This window comes from Dermacentor variabilis, chromosome 8 (genome assembly GCF_050947875.1).
Source record: "Dermacentor variabilis isolate Ectoservices chromosome 8, ASM5094787v1, whole genome shotgun sequence".
NCBI classification, from domain to species: Eukaryota; Metazoa; Arthropoda; class Arachnida; order Ixodida; family Ixodidae; genus Dermacentor; species Dermacentor variabilis.
The window spans coordinates 10,074,539-10,095,979 of record NC_134575.1 but is presented as its reverse complement, the minus strand read 5'-3'; the positions used below and the strand labels follow the sequence as shown (position 1 = coordinate 10,095,979).

Here is a 21,441-nt window from a genome sequence, read left to right as displayed (position 1 = left end):
GGTCGTCACTCCGTCGGCTCCTGGTGCGCTGTGGCGCTTCCCCCTCTTCAGGGCCACTTGGAGCTCGTGCAGCCTCAGCGGGTCCTGGCAGATAGCAGTAACCTGGCTCGATGTCCATCCCGGGTGGTGGTTGTGCAGGCAGCTAGGCAGGTTGAAGGAAGGCTGCCCTACAGGCACGTCGGCTGCAGTGCGTGGTACAGCCGGCGCGAACTGGTCGGCGAGGAGCTCCGCAACGGCCTCTTCGCTCGCGCCCACCGTGATGGCAGCGGAGAGGACAGGTTGTAGGTTTGTTGTACTGCCGGTGAGAGATTTGAGCAGTCTCCAAGCCAGGGGTCCCCTGGACTAGTCCTCAATGGCAGAGAAGGGGCTCCTCCAGCTCTGGCTCCTCGTGCGCCAGGCCTGGTGTCTGCAGCGGGCATCCGCGCGTCTGTACTCGGTCCAGTGCTCTGCCTTCCCTGTCCGGATTGCTCTGCGCTCCATACGACACCTGAAGGCGCGGAGGTTCAGCAGGTGGAGGTCCGGAGCGGGGTTATCTGGTTGGGCACAGCACTGAACGGTGGCAGCCTGAGCACAATCCGCGATGGCGCTGAGGAAGTCACGGCCATCGTCCAACTTACTGCAGTGCTTACGGAACAGGGAGCAGTCTGTGACGTGGTAAGTTCTTGAACTAGGCCTTCCCCCAAACCCGGGGTTGATCACGATAGGGAAGTGGTCAGACCCCCATGTGTCCGGATTTGCGGCCCAGAAGTAGGAGCACTGCTCGTTGGTGAGGAAGAGGTCGATGGCCGTGCAAGCTCCGCGGCGGACATAGGTAGGCCTCCCGGTGTTCAAGATCAGCAGGCCAGCTCGGCTGATGGCGTCTGTGAGGCCCTTGTCTCGGCGGGTGCAGCTGCGGCTTCCCCAATCCGTGTGGTGTGCGTTGAAGTCACCGCACAGGATTGCATGCCCACCGAGGCGAACGGCCAGCTGGACGTGGCTGGAGGGATCCCAAGGCTTTCCTGGACGAATGTAGGTGCTCACTACAGCTGTGTCCTGGCTGTGACCGCATTGCTGGCACTGCAGTGGAGTGGTCTTCCAGGCCTCACCCGAAACTGGAGCTTGTATATAGGGACCGGACTTGTATAGTATATAGCTTGTATAGGGACCGGGCTGCTAAAGCGGGCATCGCCTTGCTGCCGGAGCGGGTGGCAGACAGGATAAGGACACTGGACTCGATCGTCCCAGCCAGCTCTGCAACGGTAGACTCGCCGTCAATGCCGTGTATAAAGCCCGTGCTGTTTCCACGGACAGCTGGTGGACGAGCAGCAACGGGAATGCCTCGGAGCTCGGTGGTGGCGAGCAGCTCCTCCAAGCAGGGCTGCGAGGTCGCGTCCACGGTCACGATGTTTCTTTTTGTGTTAACACGGACCGCGGACACACCTGGTAGCGCTGAGAGCACAGCGGCAATAGCAAGGCGGGGTCCTCACTGGGAGTGACAGGGGTGTTGCAGGGTGGCGCGGCAGCGGCGCGCTTGGTGAGCCATTCGTCCGCGATTTCTGCGGGCCTCGCCTCTGCGGCTTCGCGTTGCCGAAGACCAAGGCAGTACGTGGACCAGGTTAGCGGGACGTCGATGCTTGTAGCACTCGACGTTCGTCGGTGACAAGCGCGAGGAGCGCGCTTGTTTGGTTCGGCAAAGTCCGCCATAGTACGTTATAATTCGTGTGCGCACGCACACGCAAATAAAAGAAAGCACGTGGCAACAACACACGCGAATCACAGGGTTCACTCGCACCAGTGCGGCACGCGTAATAACGCAGTACACACAAATGTCATGCACGTGGTGAGCGTCACTGTCACACACGCAAATACTACACACACGGAGGTTGTAATTCGAACACGCGCACAAGCGCGACACCGGCGAATGTCGACACAACCCACCGTACACGAGAGGTAGCGTACACGTGGTGAGTCACTCCCACAACTCTGGCGCACGTCATGATCGTGAACGACCAGCCACACACGCACAAAGCCGCGCACGTGGGAATAGGAGATTCCTCTCTCGCCAAAGTCCGGCGTGTAGCGCAAGAAATAACCAAAGAGTACATATGCAAAAGCGTGGGAGAAGCGGCCAGGAATACGAGCCATGCGCAGCAGCCGAGGCGTCAACCCTTGGCAAGCGCTTCGTGTGCCGCTGATTGTGAGGACCGTGTACCAAGCGCATCTCTCGGATGCGCTCGGTTAGAAAAGGGGGAACGATCTGCGTGCATCTCTCTGCATCTGAGAGCGCGAAGCCGTGTGTGAAGTGCAACGGCGACGCCGAACACTAAAACACAGTTTGATCATGACTACGTACGAATCTGAAACGAATCCCGCAAAGTTGCACTTAACCGAGACACAAATTCTTACCGAACCCGCCGTGGTTGCTCAGTGGCTATGGTGTTGGGCTGCTGAGCACGAGGTCGCGGGATCGAATCCCGGCCACGGCGGCCGCATTTCGATGGGGGCGAAATGCGAAAACACCCGTGTGCTTAGATTTAGGTGCACGTTAAAGAACCCCAGGTGGTCAAAATTTCCGGAGTCCTCCACTACGGCGTGCCTCATAATCAGAAAGTGGTTTTGGCACGTAAAACCCCAAATATTAAAATTCTTACCGAAGCCTATGGCGAAGAACGCGATCAGTACGCTCATTAGGATGAAGAAGATGATGCTTGCACACACCACGGTTGCCGACGCGGCGATACTCCGTCTGCGTAGATAAATAACGCAGGCACCTCGATATTTAATGTACTAGCTTACCTGATGCATCCGCTGTGTGATAACTTGAGTTCGCAAGAAAAAAGAAAGCAATCTACTGCTTCTCCTAATCGCATGCATAATGACCATCGTGGGCCGGAATAACGTTAAACTATTCCAAGTCAAGATGGATCGGGCCATTCGACCTATCACGAATGGTTAATGGCGGACTTGTATTGAAAACAGATAGGAATAGTTTTAGGTTATCCTGGTGCTGCCAGGTGTATAATCTTGTTAGTGAAGCGTAAGGCGTACGGAAAAGGAATACTGACGATATTTCTGACTATTCATTTCTTAGCGTTAAATGAACGTCCTAGAGCTCTAAACCACACAAAAAGATATGGTTACAAGCGTCTGAGCACCGTAAATAATCTAATATAGCTTTTCTGCTGTCATTTTCGGTTTCGTGTCCCATGAAGATGCTGTGTCGCGACGCCATGATACGGTACGTGGTCACCTAAGAGCAGAACATTGGGATGTTTTGCCCCTCGCTACGATTAGCTCGATCGCCTCGAATGCTGCTATTCGTCGTGAGGGGCCGATGTAGCACGTGACCACGGGGCCACATGCTGCGTCATGACCACACGGCACAGTAGAAGCGAAACCTAAACTGGCTTAATAAAAACTATTATGCTCATTTTTTTATGGTGCTGCTAGCCTTGGGTCACTGTTTTTTCTTGGGTTTAGAGGGATCGTTTCACTTAAAGAAACAGTATACTCGAAAATAATATGTCGCTATCTCTTGAACAGTCTGGACACACTAACAATCGCGGTTCTCTAGTAAGCACTAACTGTGCGGATCTCGAACGCGGCCTTCTCGGCTTTATTCGAGTAAACCGCGCGTGGCACATTATACACGATAGAAGACGATTCTGCCCAGTTCAGACAGCCAGAAGCCCATAACATATATCACACATGAAAACTTTGGTCTGCGATTAACATTCGGCTTGTTTAGCCCCATTGCTTATTTCTAGTATACCTACATAAAGATGGTAAACACTGATAATCATGCATTTGAATCGTGATAGTTAAGCTTTTGCAAGGTGATCTGCACAAGCGTTTGTTTCAGATACGTGGCACAGTGCTTCAATAACGCTAGAAGCGTACGGTGAGGGGCTAGTTGGTATGACATTATGAGAACAAAGAAAAACTGCGCAAAAAAGAACAAGACAGAGAAAGAACCACACGACACAGGCGCAGACTAACAACTGGTTTAATGCTCCAACGCCACCTTCCTACAAACTCATTTATCCCAAAATCAAGTGCACGACTTAATCTTACTGCAGGCCTATCTGGTGCTTCCTTTAAGATTAACTCGACCTGTACAGATGAGGGGAAGTGTTGAGAATGGCTGCACGTGCAAGAATACCGCTACCTCGTTTACCGCGAGCTCCGTCCAGCGACAAATTACACTTACTTGTCCTCCTCCTCTTCTGAAATAAAAAAGAATAAACAAAGAAGAGAACTTTCAGTGAGTTGCACATGTGTTTCTAGAAGGATGCATAGTAACAGAAGCTTGTTGCTTACTTTGACTCAGAAGGATGGTTTACCTCATGCTTTGTTTTAAATATGCGAGCCCAGAAAAATCGTATTGATCAGCATAGAATGCACTGTATTTGATGATGTTAGTTCAATAAAAATATAATTCACCGAGTGCAAAAAGTAAATTTTTTTATTTAGAACGTCAAATCTTTTTTGATAAATGTTGCCAATCGCAAAAATAAAATTTGAAGTATGATGCCTTGAATTTCGGAACTCAGAAATGAAAATGAAAAAGGGTGTCACAATTCTGTAACTGCACCTACTAAGATTTCCAAAGCTGTCAATATTGATCTACTGTTAGGATCGGCTTGCAGGGGTACTGCTCTGCAAAACTATCTCAGCCCGCTGCAGCTGCTTCGATCGACCCGCGGTGGTGGCGCCCTTCAGAGGACGATAGCGCTAACCGACCATGAACTTCCTTCGGAGAACTGCAGACTACGGCTGGGTTAATCCACCATGCGCCTCGTTCGGAGAATCGGCGACGGCAGCAGGGCCGGCCACGTTTGGCGCCCCGTGTATTGTTGGTTGATTTGCCGGGTCTTCATGGTCACTCTGCAGCAAGATGAGCTTCCCTAACAAAAGGGTGCTTTGCGGTACGTGGGCCCCAGGATTCGTCACAGTCTGCTGACACTCGTGGCGACTACAGGAGAAAGCCAGCTATGGAATTTAGAGGCGCTGGCTGGGGTAAGGCGTGACCACCTGGCTATGAGGATGCGCTCAACTCTGGTTCTGGGAATCCAAAGTACGTACGTGTGTGTGTGAGCCCTCCTCCTCCAAATCGGGTCGACTACGCCCCAACGACTATGGACAGTCCGATGGGACAGCCGTTTCCTTCACCTAGGAATTTAGGGAGAACGGAGTGCTTATAAGCGGCTGTTGTGCGCTGCTAGGGTGTGCTCGTGGTCGAGAGTGCGCTCGTCATCGTGCTCGTGAGCTGCGTGCTCGTCAGTGTGCGCTGTGATCGTGCTCATGAGCTGTATGCTCGTATGTTGTATGCTTCGTCTTGCGTGCTCCATTTGGGAGTCACGCTAGACTGTTGAATGTATCTCTTGTTTAAAATGTAAATACTGTAAATAAACCCTGTACGCCTAGTTCCTCCCAAGTTCCTCTCTACGACCTTCAACCTTTACAAATGGTGGCAGTGGCGAGAACGTCCGACAACTCCTACAGCTGGATGACAGCGGTGGGATCGTCCTCAACCCCAACACTACTCTACTCTGGAGTGGGATCGCGCTAGCATCTTGCTTTCCAACTGTTCTCTTAGCCTCCTACGTCACTGAATAGGCGGTGTTAAATTTGCGATCTCACAGTGACGTCAGCTGGCGAAAGCACGGCGCCGACAAAACACGAGACCGGAAGCGAACATTCGGAAATCGAGATGCTTGCGCGGTCTCCCCCCGGCTCTGAAGCATACCACGAATGTGAGCACGACTTTTGCAACACTTTCATAAGCGTTGAAACAATCGCATGTAAGCTGTACAGTCCTCGCACTATTTTTTCTTCAGAAGTTCTAGCAGATGCAGTTTACAAAACTGTGATATCTGTTTTTTGTTATGATGTTCGGAATTTGTCCTTTTTTTTAATGTTAACTGTACTTATCAAATTTTGGAGATTATTGTTTTCGAAATTCCGCTTTCTTCAGTTGATAGACTGGTTGAGTTTTGCCTGCTCTCTTTCATACAACAAATTTTATTCAAATCGGTTGGGTTGTTGTCCGAGAAGAGCATTCCTGTGCTTCGCATGTATTTGATTATATCAGTTTGTGTTCACTTGGAGTTAATGCTTCCCCTTACCTCTTTGTTGTTAAGCTCAGAAATGGTCCTCATGGGCAACGCCCTCAAGAGAAAATGTGCAAATTCAACTTCCTACGCATGTAAACTTACTGTTGATTAAGGGTGATTCACGGCCGAAACATCGAAATAAGTGGGTTTTCTTTTTGTTCTGTACGTGCGCCTGCAGTTCTACATATAATTTACTTTAGCTAACTATAGCTAACATTGTATAACCAGGAATTTCTTTTTTGTGACACAGCAGTTAACATTGTATAGAAAGAAACCTCCTGTATTCTAGCATTGTGTTTTGTTCCTATAATAATCGCTGCGTTTGGTTTACTTCCTATGTACCACTATCCTCTCTAATGTCTCTGGCCCTGAGGGCACGATAAATAAATAAATAAATAAATAAATAAATAAATAAATAAATAAATAAATAAATAAATAAATACAGGTCACTACACTGTACCCGCTGGCCCAAGTGTTACAGCGGACGTACGGGTTCGCTCAGAGCCTGTGATGTTCGCGCCGAGCGGCGACAAGTAGCATGAATGAACAAGCCTTACCATCAGAGTCAGCACAGGCAGAATAGCATTTCGACAAGCTTTAAAGATACTTTTAAAAGTTAGTCGGCGAAAATCAATGTTCAGAGCGCCCAATTGCAAACAAACAAGCAATTAAGTATGGCGTTCTTGCATTCTTTTTGCCAACATTATACGTCTTTAAGTTGTCTTTTTTCTTTTCTTTTTTTGCAAACACACCACTTGTTCACAATAGGTCCACGGTGATTGCCGTTTCATGTACCTTTTTGAGTAGTTGACTCTCCGTCCGTGATGGACGTCACCTCGTACACCGTCTGTCCGTGCCCCGTCTGGTCGTATACGGTGTGGACGTATGTCGTCTGCCCGTATGCCGTGGGACCGTGCGCCGCGTGGCCGTGGGCTGTTGGGTAAGCCGCTGGCTCGTGGTGAGGCATGCTCACTGATTGAACCTGAAAATCAAAACGCCTATTATATTCACTCAAGACGTGGCCGATGGTGCCATTGATGGGGGAACAGCAGGTTAATAATTTGCGGACACTTAAGGAAGTCTATTGAAAAGGGGGGAAAAAATTCAAACTGTAATTTGACTAACACAGATAGGCAAGATGTACGGAACTCACTCGAACTCACTCACCAATATATTTTTGTGCTGAGAGCTCGCTCTCGACTCAGACTAACCAATTTTACTCAGCCAGGCTCGCTCGGACTCAAGGGTCACCAAAATTCTACGGGGCTAGGCTCAGGCTAACGCCCCTAGGACCGATTCGAGCTCCGTTTGAGTCTGCATAGGTCTGAGCGAGTCTACTGATAAGGAAGTGTTCTGACCTATGAATATAAAAGCGCATTTATTACAGATATTAGCTGATACTCTTTGTTCCTTAATAAATAATAACGTCCGTCAGTATTGTTTAACGATTACATTGGCTTGACTCCAGCCGCGCAGCCCACAGGTTGGTGGCAGCTTAAACTCGAAAAATAAGTCAAATCACCCCCAAAATCAACCAAAAACCAGCTAGTCTAGGCCGCAGCTCAGCGAAATATAAAAAAGTCAAGAAAATGGCCGAACGACGAAACTGAAGTTTGCCAGAGGAAGACGTACCCGCTCCATTCTGCTCAACCAGCATACTTGGCTTTTTTACCAAAGACGGAGCGCACGTGAAAGAAGCGCACGTGAAAGCGTTGAGCGCACGTGAAAGAAGCGCAGTCATTCAAAATTGTTCCGAAGAGCGCCAGCGATCACTGTTCCGATGTCCCTGAACTCACGGCCGCCTGACAACACCGTAGTCAGTCAGTTGTGGCAGTAGGCCGCTTTACAAGGTTTTCAACTCATTTCTATAGCCTGTGTTAAAGGAACGGACCTATTCTGCCGGTATGACTCGTCCCTAATGTTCAATTTCTTCGAAGAGGCTTTCGGTCGCCTTTATCAATGTGTAAAGACTTATTGAATTAATCAACCAATTCCACACCCACCGCGGTAGCTCTAGCGTTGCTGCTGACCACGAAGGCGCGGGTGCGATACCCGGCAACGAGAATTACATTTCGATGGAATTTGATTTTTAAAAAAATATCCATGTGCCGTGTTCTGGGTGTACGTTATAGAACTATAGGTGGTCAACATTATTTCGGGGCCCTCATAGAGAGCCTTACAGCAGCCCACGTTGAATTGAACAAAGAAATTCCTAATCGCAAAGAGCAGTCTGTCCCGCCTCCTTCCAGTTATGGCGTCTCTCATGAGTAGATTGAAAAAAAAAATACCGGTCACAAGCAAAGCCATGACTTCAACAAAGGCGGTAGCGTAAATGTACATGCGCACTCACCGAGACAAATTGAGAGAAGGCGAACAGTTGGAACAGCCACACCTTGCACTTGCTCTGAGGAGCTTCCCGACCGATGTCCGTCCCGTTCGAACAAGAGCACGTTCTGGTAGGCTCAAGGAGCGTGCTGCATTTAATGATGATGATGGCACTGGAAAGTAGCATAGATCGACGGTGGGGGACAGGCCAGCAATCGGCTCTTAGCAGGCTGTAGATAGAATACGTGTGTGTTACGAAAAAAAAAATTTTTTTAAGAAAAACAACGTGTCCAATTGTAGTTTGCCCTGAAACAGGAAAAAAAGAAAACATACTCATAGCGGGGAGGGTGGGTAGGGGACGAGTCCGAGAAATCGGGTGTCCCAGGTTTTGTATTTGTATTTACATAGCAGAAGTACATTTTTTTTAATACGATATGAGAAAGAACTCATGAAGTAATATAGAATAGAGCAATATTGAATTAACGTAATAAAACAGTGCTTCGCGATGGGAGACCAGGCAAACACATGCACATCGCTGTGTATGTGCCTTTATTCGTCTTGTCTACCCTCGCGTTGCGCTTTTTTAATCTCAGTTCTGACATGCCAACTCGCCCAACCTTCCACTTTAGCATCATTAATGTAGTATCATTCGCATGTGTTGTGTCTGAACGATCAGACGAATTCATTACAGGAAATGGGCCAAGAACGGTATAGTATACATCAATGAGATAAGCAGAAACACTTCCCAATACTGTCACCACCATGACAATCTAAATTTCTCGGATATCTCACGTTACTATGTGTGGTGGGCACAGCGAAGAACAATTTACAATAAAGACAGCAAGATAAATATCCATCATGAAATTTCTTAATGCGAAACATTATTTGCTTCATCCTCGGAACTTTGCGGTATCGGTTCCTGTCTTGCCTCTTTTTTAATAAACATAAAATGATGTGTGACCGTTGCTGAAATCGAACCTTAGGCGTCGAGTGCAGAGAACTCAAACGTTCAGAGTATTGGTGGGGAAAAAGCAGGAAAGTGGTCAATAAGACCTGATCTCTCACAGGCGTAGGTAAATGCAAAAGGCAAATATATAGACGTTTTCAGTAAAATGGAGCAAAGATTACGGAGTCGTAGGCCAAATGCTGGCTTGATAACCAGGTGTAAATTACCTGATTAGCTCAAGCAGGCTAGATGACTATTTGTCACAGCCTCTTTTGAAGTGAATGCTAATATATACTGATCATCATCATCATCATCACTTATTTTTGTGCTGAGCAGTTGGGCGTAACTTGTTAGGATGCATGGTTCTGGGCGGCGCGAATGGCAAACGTTGAACTAGAGCTGTCTCACTAGCTGTCCCACTGCAAATGTTAAGAGCAAGAAAAAAGGAAATTGGCTGCGCATAAATCATTTGTAGGTGATTGGCGACGTTAATGCGATTAGCGATCCTTCCTATGACGGGTGTGTAATTGGTTAGATGTTTTTATGTTATCATGCTTATTATTGTTATTGCGACGATCATGATAATGGATGTAACGAGACGTAGTTGGGATGCGTACAAAAGCAGAGTGTTTATGAAAGAGGCTTTACGTGCTACCTTTATTTGTATTGCACGCATATATGCCTAGTCGCACATACTCAGTGACTCAATTTGTCTCCTAGGCCAGAAAGCAGCCAGCATCAAGTTGTCTGCTGGGGCGCACGCCCAGAGGCCCCTGTTGTCTGCTCAGGAAGACAGCAACGGGCCTAGTGGTCCAAGCTAGCAGACGAGTCGGGCTACTATGTGTACCTGAAAGGAGATTGCGAACGGACAAACAAACATACCGCAGAGCGAATATCCAAAGAATGATAATCGCATTTACTTTCTTTCCGTTTCCGCTTTCGTGCCTCGACAGAAGGCTGGTTTGTTCTGTACCAGCCAGCCTGACAGTGACCCCGGCACATGAGCCAACACAGTAGTGCATGGCCATCTGTGTGACTCCTGGAACTCATGGAGGACGGCGCAGCTGTTTCTGGCAACAAGGCTCAGGGCATGATTGGACAAGCCTTGAGACAGTTGCAAAGTTTTGTCATCGGCGAATTCACGAGGCTTGCTGGGGTCGTTTGGCGCAACGTAGAAGACCTCGAAGGCTTCTGGACCAGATATCATCTCCACGACATTTCAGAACATTACTGTTGACGTGTTCTCGAACTGCTCAAGGTCGAGGACGATGAGGCTGCTCTCTGGTCCGAGGATGAAGATGATTCTCTCTGGTTTGAGGACGGTGAGGATGATCTATGGACCGATAATGATGAAGATGTTCACTGTTTCAAGGGCGATAAGGATGCTTCAATACATGTGTGCGAGTGAAAACGCTGTTGTGTTTCCTTTTTTGAAATCTAAGGAATTCAAATTTGGATTAAGCATCCTGAAATTTCTGAAGATGAGTACTTACTTCTCTCTGTCCTAGCACTCTTCCTATAGCGTAGGAATATTGTGCAAGTTGCGAATAAATCATCATTTCAATACAACCTTTTAAGCATGTACCCCCTATGCCAAGAATTCCGTTGTCACATTTTTCACATTTTGTTCACTTCAAAAATCACGAAGGGGTATTACAAAGGCAGTGGTTGCACTGAAAATATGTAATTTTCGCAATTCAACGCGATAGGTGAATGTTACAGCGTACGTATTTACAAACATCCGTTCAACTGTTGGGCTACTAACTCTTAGAGATTTTATTTGCTGTCGAGAGGAAGAGAGAACGGCTGAACACCTGATACTTTTCTGTAAACGGCTTCACCCTACAGTTCAAAGCAACGGGGCTGACTTTTTCAAAGCATTGGAGTTTAGGGACAGCTAGGCGCTATAGACTTTAAGCTGGTAGGAATAAGCAAACGGAGGTTATCTGATTGGTGGCTAAAATCAAGGCAAGAGTAAAATTGCACCCTTCACTAAGAACAAAACATATTACTATTCACGGCTAGGGGGCGTCTGCCGCCGCCCAATTTAAAGGTTTCAGCCTTATCCATCCATCGTATAATCCGCGTCTTTGCTATGCTTACCGAGTGTTTTTGTCACGAGGTATATTTTGGCTTCGTTGCCGTTATTTATCTCCGCCGCGACCTCTTGGGCCTTGGAACGCGTGAGAGCTTGGACCGTATGGTCGCCAAAACTGAGGCCCTCGTTCTTCAACACCATTTCCGAGTGATTTGAAAATAAGTAGGGAAAGTGTTTCGACAGATTTGGCGATACTGCTGCTTCAGTCAGCAATAGACCCTTCAATCTTCACGCCGGCTACGGGCAAGCAAACACTATTGTTCTCGACTACGTGCCGGATCCACGCATATTCCCCCGTGAAATGCTCAGATTTCACAAACGCAGGATGGACAATGTCCGTTGTCGCAGCTGAGTTCCTAAGTACTTTACACGGCATTCCGACTCACTACTAAGTCGCGAAGGTAGGGTTCTAAGAGGAGGGCATTTTCGGGCTGTAAGCTTGCAAGTGCTGGCGTGGCTCAGTGGTAGAGTAGCTGACGCTTACGCAGCGAGCCCGGGCCCGATCCCGGTCGGAACTGGCTCTTTTTTTTATCATTCCCAGCGATAGCTGCGACGGAGACGGACGGGACTCGGCCGACACCATCGTTAACCGAAACGGCTATTGCAGTGAGCCCATGACAGCTTACGCTGTAAAAGCTAGCGGCCTGCGAAACCGACCTTCTCATAATTCCTGGCGGCATGACAACTCAAATCCAGCCTCTGGATGCTTGCCCAAATAATCCTATGGAAGACCGCGTCCGTGCAGCATACAATGACTGGCTCGAGGGGCACGCTTTCACAACCGGGGGTCGTCTGGAAAAAGCGATGCTCGTAGACATCGCAAGCTGGGTCTATGCCATGCCACAGACGATGGTTGCGCGAGCCTTCGAGAAATGTGGCATTTCTGATGCATTAAGTGGAGCTGAAGGTGACTTTTTGTGGCCGGCAGACAGCGATAAGGAAGTGTAAAAATAAATAAACTTTATAAACTTTAAACTAATAATAAAATAATAATAAACTTTATTAAAAGAATAATCAGAATAATCGCTAATGGACGGGACCCCTATAGTTAAGGGCTCTGCTGGCTCTTGCCATCTACTCAGCTCTCTGGTTCAGCTCGACGGGGCAAGCGCTGGTCCGGTCCATTTTCTTCATTTCTCTGCCTTCGCTTTGCATTCAATATTGCGCTGCCAAAATTAATAGAATACTTTCTTGTTCTTCACCTTAACCCATGGTATAAGTAGGCAGGGAGAAGGAACAAAAAGCTCCCACAATAGTAATGGCGTTGAGAAAATGCCTGCCCCAACGCTACGCGCACTATATACAGTCATCATGGCTCTGGTAGTGCAAGCGCAGATTCAGTGTGACCGTGTTAAGATCAGGCTATTGCCACCACCCCCTCACGCCACTCACAAAATGAAGCAGAATATTCATAAGATAAGAAAGGTTATGTTATCCGAAGTTTCAGAAAATTCATACTGCACCAGTATATAGTTATTTTTCAACAAAAATTGAACCGAGTAGGCTTGAAACGTACTGCAGAAGGAAACGAAGTCTCTCGCTTTAATTTGATGTTTAAAATAGAAAAAAAATTGCAGACGGACGTCGGATTATGGTAAATCCTCGTGCATATACGCAAGAAGACAGCGAAATTCATTTTGTTTAATCACCATTCTGTCTGTAACAAAACGTGTTCTGTTGCAAACGGGTCGCAAGCCCCAAGGGTAGCGTTGGCCTGGCGGCCTGGGTCACAGCTGGAAGCATCCGAAGGTCCTGGCAAAGGATGAGTCGACTGCTTACAGAACAACTTGTTTATTCTAGCATCGCAAAAGAGCGGCCGGTCAGGTCGACCGAAGTGGAGAAACGGGAGCCCACGTTACTCGACTGAATAAATCGAAGCTTCTCTCGTGGCGTCCGGGGGCAGCTGCTTTTATACTCTCGGAGGCGAGGGCAAGAAGGAACGGCTCGCAAGAGGCGCACGTGACGGCGGCGCACGGACACGTTGTGACAAGAAGGGACGTATCCGCCGGGCCGGCGCCGGTCAGACCTCCTCGCTTCACAGTTGGGGAGCTCCTCTCCCCGGCTGCTGAGCTTTGACAAGCGTGAGTGCACGCACACGCGGGCACACACACACACACACACACACACACACGAAAACGCGCACGCGCACGCGCACACGCACACGCACACACACACGAAGACATGTGGCACTGAAACATGCCTGGACGCGCTCAGCAGGAGGCGTTGGCACAGCGCTGAACTGGCCAAAATGTCCGCCGCTGTGAACGAAGCCCCGACGTCCGTTGCATCCGCGCCGGCTATACTGCACGTCGGAGGCGAAACGTAACAGTTCAGAATTTTTTTTTTATTGAACCACAATTGTAACATATATAATGCAAACGTACCTGAGGCAGACAATAGTGGAATGTTTCCGTTCCTGCTTGAGATGTAATGTTGTTGTAACTGATCTTTTGCGGGTACTAAAGCTTGTCCGATTATTGGTGTTATAATACAATGTAAACTGCTGTCACAGATGCGAAATAATTCCGCTGTATCATCGATGTACTCTTCATTTGCTTGCATTACTAACGTTGACCTACACAGAATGGCGTTGCGCAGTATTCTATTTTTGCTGTACGACCTTCCTAGAACCCACAGTGGGGTATAAGCTCTATTTAAAACAATTAACGCATTATTTGCAGGACATCACTCGTCGCAGCATCTCCAGGCTTGGAGTGGAACCTGACACTGGCAAGAACGCCGATAACTAGTGGGGATATACTTCTCCAATTAGGAAGGCCCACTAAGCCTCAGCAAAGACACTCCCTCACCAGAACAGGAGTTGGCCTCCCTGGTGCAGTATTCCGCCACTTCCTCCCTCATGATTCCTACTATTAACCCATGACCCGCAGTGCCCAGCAGCTGCGGAGCAACTGACCAAGGCGGCGGTCAGACCTGTAACGCAGCAGAAGGTGCTGATAATCTCTGGACCCGGACATTCGGTTGGCGCAGGACAGGTGTAATTGGCGATCGCAGGAAGGCCTTCGTCCTGCAATGGACTTAATGTAGACTGATGATGATGATGACTCGTCGCAAAGCCAGCCTTCTATCAGCAGCAGCCCGATTCGTGATTGGGGAGACCAGGCGATAACGGTGAATGTGGTGTCCGAGCTGCTGCGCACGACTGCCAAAGGCTAATTGAGAAGTTACAGTACCTTGCAGGAGTTTCTGACAGCGAGGCTATGTCGATGATAACACAAACGGTGAGAGATCTGAAAAAGTGCGGCATTCACGAGTTCACGAGTCTGGCCGGCGTCGTCAAAGAGACAGTGGTGTGCATCGAGGGGCACGGCGTCGGAGTCGCCCACATGAACGACTACTGCTGGATGGAAATCCGTCGCTACCTAAACGTCCACCACGTCGCCGAAGTTTGATTACGTCTGTGCGACCTGAAGACACCGCTCTTTCCGCCGGCTTGACTGGGCGCAAATTGCAAAGAATGCTCCGATATCCAGTAGCCCGAGCTCATGCACCCGATGCATTGCTTCGCACAATTGTCGACTGCAGCTCCATCAACACCCCACGAAATAATTGCACGAATGTGCGGGCTAAAAAATTTAATTCGAGAGATGGTCGCTAAACTACTCGCTTTAGCGGAACGTTTCATGTGGGGTGCGCTCGTGCTGTGCGTTAATGCTGGGAGCAGGAGTCTCTAAACATACAGTGAAGCGTTGTAAGGCGTTCGGGCTCTTGGGTCCCTCTTACGTTCAGAACGCGCAGCGAAGACCAGCGTGCCCGGCGCTCTCGTTTACGGCGAAGCGTTCGTTGAGAGCGACGTTGCATAAGTGGGGCTGTCAAAAGTCATGGGATTCTCTGGATCGTCTTCAGACTCGGTTCGGCCGAAGAGTTTGGCGGCGTATGACTGGACAGGCTGTAGTCGCGGGCCCGCCGCGATCTACGGCTCGCTTTTACTTCCCCTCTCCCGCTCGCTCCGAGAAATCGCTGCGAAATCTGCCGTTATGTTTCACGCTTTCCTTCTTACCCTCGAAAGTTTCAGAAAACTGTTGTTGTGTGACTTCATGTCACAAGTACACTGTCTGTATCACCTGCACAGAATTTTATTTAAAAAAAAGGTGAATTTTGAAAGGATATTTTCCGATCGAGATTCTTGAAGTTATGTCTTTTTGTGATTACTAGGAACTCGGTAGCGCGAAAAATATGGCAGATAAGTAATAACCATATGCTTAATAATCCCTTAATTAGTACTTATAGACGAAGCACTTCAATTAGAGAATTGAGGACTCAAAGTCATATTATTAACTCAACAAAAACTTCTTAAACAAAATCGTTTTGGCTGCTACGACCTACAGTACTTTGGCACTGCGGGCGGCGCCCAGTATATGGCAGCAGCGAAAGAAATATGAAATAGTGGACCGGTGACGTTGATCCCTTAATCCTCTTCATTGCAAGTGCAGACCAACAGTAGTGCAAGCTTTCGCTGGCACGGGCTTCATCGCAGCCTTTTCTTTCTTTCTTTAAGGTGACGCCAAGAATCGACGCGAAGCGTGCTCTATTCTGTTCCCAATCTTGCGGTGGTACCGCAGGTCGGATAATCACGTTTGTCCGTATAGCAGCAAATGAAAACAAGGCTTCATTGATCAGGATGAGGAGAACTCGTAATTTTCATAGCATTTCCGCTCGCGCAGCGGGGAGGCAGGTAGCGTTTTCTAATAGGGTGAGGAGATCAGCGTCACTGCCAAACAATTTAATTTTCGTTTTTGTTCAGGGCTGCCCACAGACAAAATACTGCGTGCGATAGTACCTACGACGATTTTTGTGAAGTTGTTGTTGGGCAACATGTGAATGTCGGGCTTCAATCTTGCAAATTCAATATTGCCGCTAAATTTGGTAATTAAAACTTTATTATAAAGATATCTTTTGTTGTTTGTGATGTGTCATATTTTCCACGATGCCGCATTTGTAATGGTTGCCAAGCCTTACAGTCTGACAGAAGATGTGCACATGGGCTTATCACACGTTATCAGTGCAGCACCGTGTGTTATTTGGCGCAGGAAAAACAGCGCGTATATTTGCTGCATTCGCGATCTTTGGAAAAGAAAGCGAGGGAGAGGGGGACCCGGGGAACGTGCACGGTATCCAAGGCGGCTATACTGGTGCTGAAACCCGGAAATTGTCGATATCCTCGCCTTCCTCCACTACACCAGGGGGGGGGGGTGACAGAAGACCTTTGGGCCCGGGTGCCAGACGACCTAGCTACGCCACTATATATATATATATATATATATATATACTGTGGGATTCTCACCCGTGCTCTTGGGACAAAGGAACGACAACACAGTAGTGCAAACAATCACAGGGGCATTTATTGCACATTTCATAGATCAATGCCTGCTAGCCGAGTTGCCATCCACAAAACATGCCGATGGGCGCGCGACAAACCGCGGAAGTCCGACTCACCGCGACCGGATAGTGAGCGAATATGTTCGCCCCATGCTGGATGCCAACGCCTGGTCGTTCGCGCGTACGGTCACGCGAACGGTGGTGCGTTCGCACGAGGCCTCACGAGACGGTCTCGCAGAAGCATGGATCAGCGCACGCGCCGCCCGTCCGCGCTGCTTCCCCAACTCGAGCCAAAGAGGAAGAGCCTTCCCCTTTACGCGACCAAGTAACCCCGCTGTGAGGCGGCGTTAGCAGCGCAACACTCGCGCCATCTCTCGTAGTGCGCTTCAACCACACCGACCGCCGCGCGCCCCAGGCAACGCGGCGAAACCGGATTACAGGAGACGGGAGCTATGCGGGGAAAACATATCAGGGGACGCGTGAGAGTCGCGCATCCCCACATCATACACACACACACGCACACACATACACACACACGCGCACACATATCTATATAAGCACCTATACAGCGACTTTATGGCATTCTTGTAGAAAGGTACACAACAATGTGTCATACCTTTACAAATGCCATATATATATATATATATATATATATATATATATATATATATATATATATATATATATATATATACACCATTTGTAAAGGTATGACACATTGTTGTGTCCATAAAGTCGATGTATAGGTGCTTCTATACATAAATTAAATAACTATATCCCTTGCTAAACGAAAAGAAAGGGGGTTAACCGAGGGGCCCGATTTTATTAGTCATATCATAAGAAGCCAACAAACACTGACACCAAGGACAACATAGGGGAAATTACTTGTGCTTAATAAAGGAAATAATGAAACGATAAATTTATGGAAATTAAAGAGGATGAAAAAACTACTTGCCGCAGGTGGGAACCGAACCGTCAAACTGTAGTGCTGCAGTTTGACGAGAGAGCATCTAGAGCTTACACTGCCATGACATGTCATATTCTACATGACTGCTTGTGTCAAAATTTCGTAGCGACATGATCGTTAACGTCCAAACTTGTGGGATTCCTTCGACGAGGGCAAGCACTAACGCAACGAAATGTTTCAAACGCATTGTAGCTGGACACCCACTCACAAGATGTCGGTACGAGCTTTGTTGTGCTGCTGCTAATGCTGCTACTAGTGCTGTCGCGCGGTGTGTGTAAACATTGCGCAAGGCGTTAGAGCGGGCTGCGCTCTGTGAAGTCGTTCGACATCATCGTCACACCGCTGGCTCCTGACGACGCCTAAAAAACTGGTGTGTGCTGTCCACGGCTCTAGTAAGCCGGTATTCCGCAAATGATTAAAAGGTTATGCACAAGCTTAAATACGGCGCTTCTCTGTGGCAACAACTTGTTTATCGCCATTGCGAAATCATCGTATTCTGGAGTTGCCAAGCAACTATGGTGTCTAAATAATCATCGCGTGAGGACGCCGCTCCAGAGCGGCGCCGGTGAGCGCTGCATTGTCGTCAATGCATGCTTCGCGCTGCTGGTTCAGAGGCGAAGCCTGCATCAGCGCACAAGCTTCGTGATCAGTTCACCGCTGTCGTCATCGATCACCATGTCGAAGCCATCGTCACTGTCTTTCTCCACGTCACCTCTGACGTCATTTGCCTGATCGAGTGGTTCGCCGACAAGTTCACCCAACAGGCAGGAGCTGGCCTTGGATCACTCGAAAGCATTGCACCTCCTGTAACCGACGCCGTTACTATTATTATTATTGCGATAGCAATTATATATGGACACTGCAGCCGCATTTTCACCGTCGCCATGACATGTACTGTTGTTAGAACAAACTTTTTTTTTTTTTTTACGACGACCTCGAGCACTTTGTATATGCCACTCGGTCTGTGCTGGTCTTCAACAAACCACTTTAACGCCAACTTGGGTAACTAGGTATGTGCTACTGGGACTGCGTCGCTCTACAATGTTGCAAAAGATCCCTTAAACTTATCCGACGCTGAACGGAATCGAACCAACGTCACAAGGGTTCCTCAAGGACAGCAACTAGAAGCAAGCTTGCCAGCAACTAGGAGATGCATTAGCAGGCTTCGCCACAAATACACAGGGCACGTGCCACTTTTCAATTATCGCCAACTCTTTAGCGAGCTGTGCCACGAATGTACTGGGTATGTGCCGTTCTTCAATGAATATCTCGCCAACATGGGTCACACAGTGTGTGCCACTGAGTGTGCGACAAGCGATGGGACGATTCTCAACGATCGCAGGCACTGGTGCGCCACACTTCTCGGCAGGGCCACTAGATGACGCAGCGTGTCCAGAAAAAAGCGCGACAGAGGAGCCCAGTCGTCACATGATGCATTTCTGAGAAGCATTGGCGCGCCACTGCATTCCGGAGGTCATGCGCAAGCTCCGCGGTGGCGACGCTGGGTGGCACCATGTCCTTAGGAAAGTGCAAAACAGGAATCCCACAGTAGTACACGCCTCAGACATAGCTCGTTTCGACGGTGGCAATATGTAGTGTCGCAGTATTTATTTAATGCTGTCGCATTACCGTCGACAGTCATCGTGAGATGGGTTCTGCTGCCGATCAGTGTGTCTCATTTTTTGCACTTTCTCCTATATGGAAGCTATTTGTTTACTCACACCTCATCGGCCAGTCGAACAGCCCCGATTGTGAACACTGCCAAACACCTGAAACGCTGTAACACATACTGTGCAATTGCCCAGCATATATGCTGGAGCGAAGGACGTTAGAAAGTTCCCTAGCCAGCTTTGGCAGGCAAACACTGTCGCAGGCAGCTACCCTCGGCCCACGGCATGACACTGCAACTTAAATACGGGCAACTAAAGCGCTGCTGAAGTTTCTGCAGGACACCAAGCTATACGAGCAGCTCCAGCAGGGTAACTGTCTCGTATACATAAGCACTCACCACTTGTCATCACCACCACCCATCCCAGTACTTTCACTCCCCTTCCCTCCTCCCCAGTGCAGAGTAGCAGACTAGAGCGCACTAGCTCAGGTCGACCTCTCTGTCTTTTCTGTCAGTAAATTCTATCTATCTATACTCGCAAGTCAGTGCGTTCATTCTATGAATTGCAAATTTTGGGTCATATTTCAATATTACAACATTTGACATAACAGAGAATACTTGGCACTGTGGTGTGCACACAGACTGTTACCAGATAAACAGTAGTAACCAGAATACAACAAGTAACTATCATGAGCACACACAATCTATTTACATGAGTGCCCCAATATATGTATATTTACACTTAAAAAAGAAGCTCTTTATGTATAAGCATTCAGACTCATAGACATTTTCAGAACATATTATATGCAGGAAAAAAATCAATTGCATTTCTTTGCACCTAAGATCCTGCTTAGAGATAAGGTGGCCTACTTAGTCACAAGAAAAAAATTATGAGATTTACTTTCCAAAGCCAAAATCAAGTACATGAAGCCTTCAAATAAGAGTTATTCAGTCATGCACCTGCAATTGTGAGCTTAGTTAGACATTATTATTGCTAGAGGCACTTAACTGCTTCAAAATTTTTTTTAACTTTTAGCCCTCACAAATTGTGAAAGATTAGTCCAGCTAGAGCATAAAACAATGACACAAAAGCTGAAACGTTTTTTTTTTTTCCCACTGCACTGGGAAATTTTTGTCTGATCCTCTGTGCCTGTTTACAGGACACGAGTAGCATTTCACTTCGAAGTTTGTTTTTCTTTCTTTATTCTCTGTATGTTTAAGCAAAAACTAGTAGTGACCACTAGTACTACATGATTAATTCTCGTATGATATTTTCTTTCGATAAAGAAAACTGGGGCACTTTCAGGAAGTACATTGGTGCATTATGGGCACAGCTGCACATTACTTCTGACGTAACATACTGGGACCTTAGGAGTAGCACACCCCACACTGGACGAAAAAATGACACAGAACACACATACACATGGTACTAATGAAGGGGAGGGCCTGTTGAACCAAAAATGAAGTTGACTGAGGTTGCACGTTGTGCTTGTTGGCAAGACATACTGAGGTCATAGTGCCTTAGGTGTAGCATACCCAATGTTGGGTGCACGACGCCTAAGAGCTCAGTATATTATACCAACAAGCTCAAGGTGCAGCCACCTGCTGACATGATTAGAAGGGACCAATACAAGCCAAGCAAAAGAAGCCTCAGGCTGAAGACAAACATCTCAACAACTGGACAAGTGCCTTTGTTGAAATGTTGGTTCTGGCCTCAGGCAACCTTTGTTTGACCATTCCAAGCTTCCATGTTCCTTTGAAACTGTCTTGTTAATCAACATGACTAGGGTGTGTAAACATGGTCAGAAACAGTCACTAGTTCTTCCAAATGTGTCACTTACCATTTGTTCCTCAAAGACAACATCTTTTATTCTCCACAAGAACAAATAAATATTATAGTGCCAAATCTGAGAAGAGTGTACACACATAATCACCAAACATTGGAAATCTGTGCAATGTCCAGAAATATGACTAACTACTGTGACAAATCAAGCAGCACTTTGTATGCCTGTACATATCTTAGTGTATTTGAAAAAAAAAGAACGTACATTCCAGACATCA

The 21,441-nt window shown here is 47.7% G+C and overlaps 1 protein-coding gene across 1 annotated transcript in view; it reads right to left on the bottom strand.

Annotated features, from left to right (window-relative positions):
- LOC142590864 (uncharacterized) overlaps window positions 1-8,529 on the bottom strand; it is a 31,879-nt gene extending 23,350 nt beyond the window's left edge. The window contains exons 1-2 of the mRNA XM_075703262.1: window positions 8,446-8,529; window positions 6,891-7,077 (exon numbers count right to left, since the gene is read on the bottom strand). Of these exons, the coding sequence (XP_075559377.1) occupies window positions 6,891-7,062 (172 nt within the window). The 5' untranslated portion in view covers window positions 7,063-7,077; window positions 8,446-8,529. The remainder of the gene's footprint in view (window positions 1-6,890; window positions 7,078-8,445) is intronic.
- Between the last annotated feature and the right edge of the window lie 12,912 nt (window positions 8,530-21,441).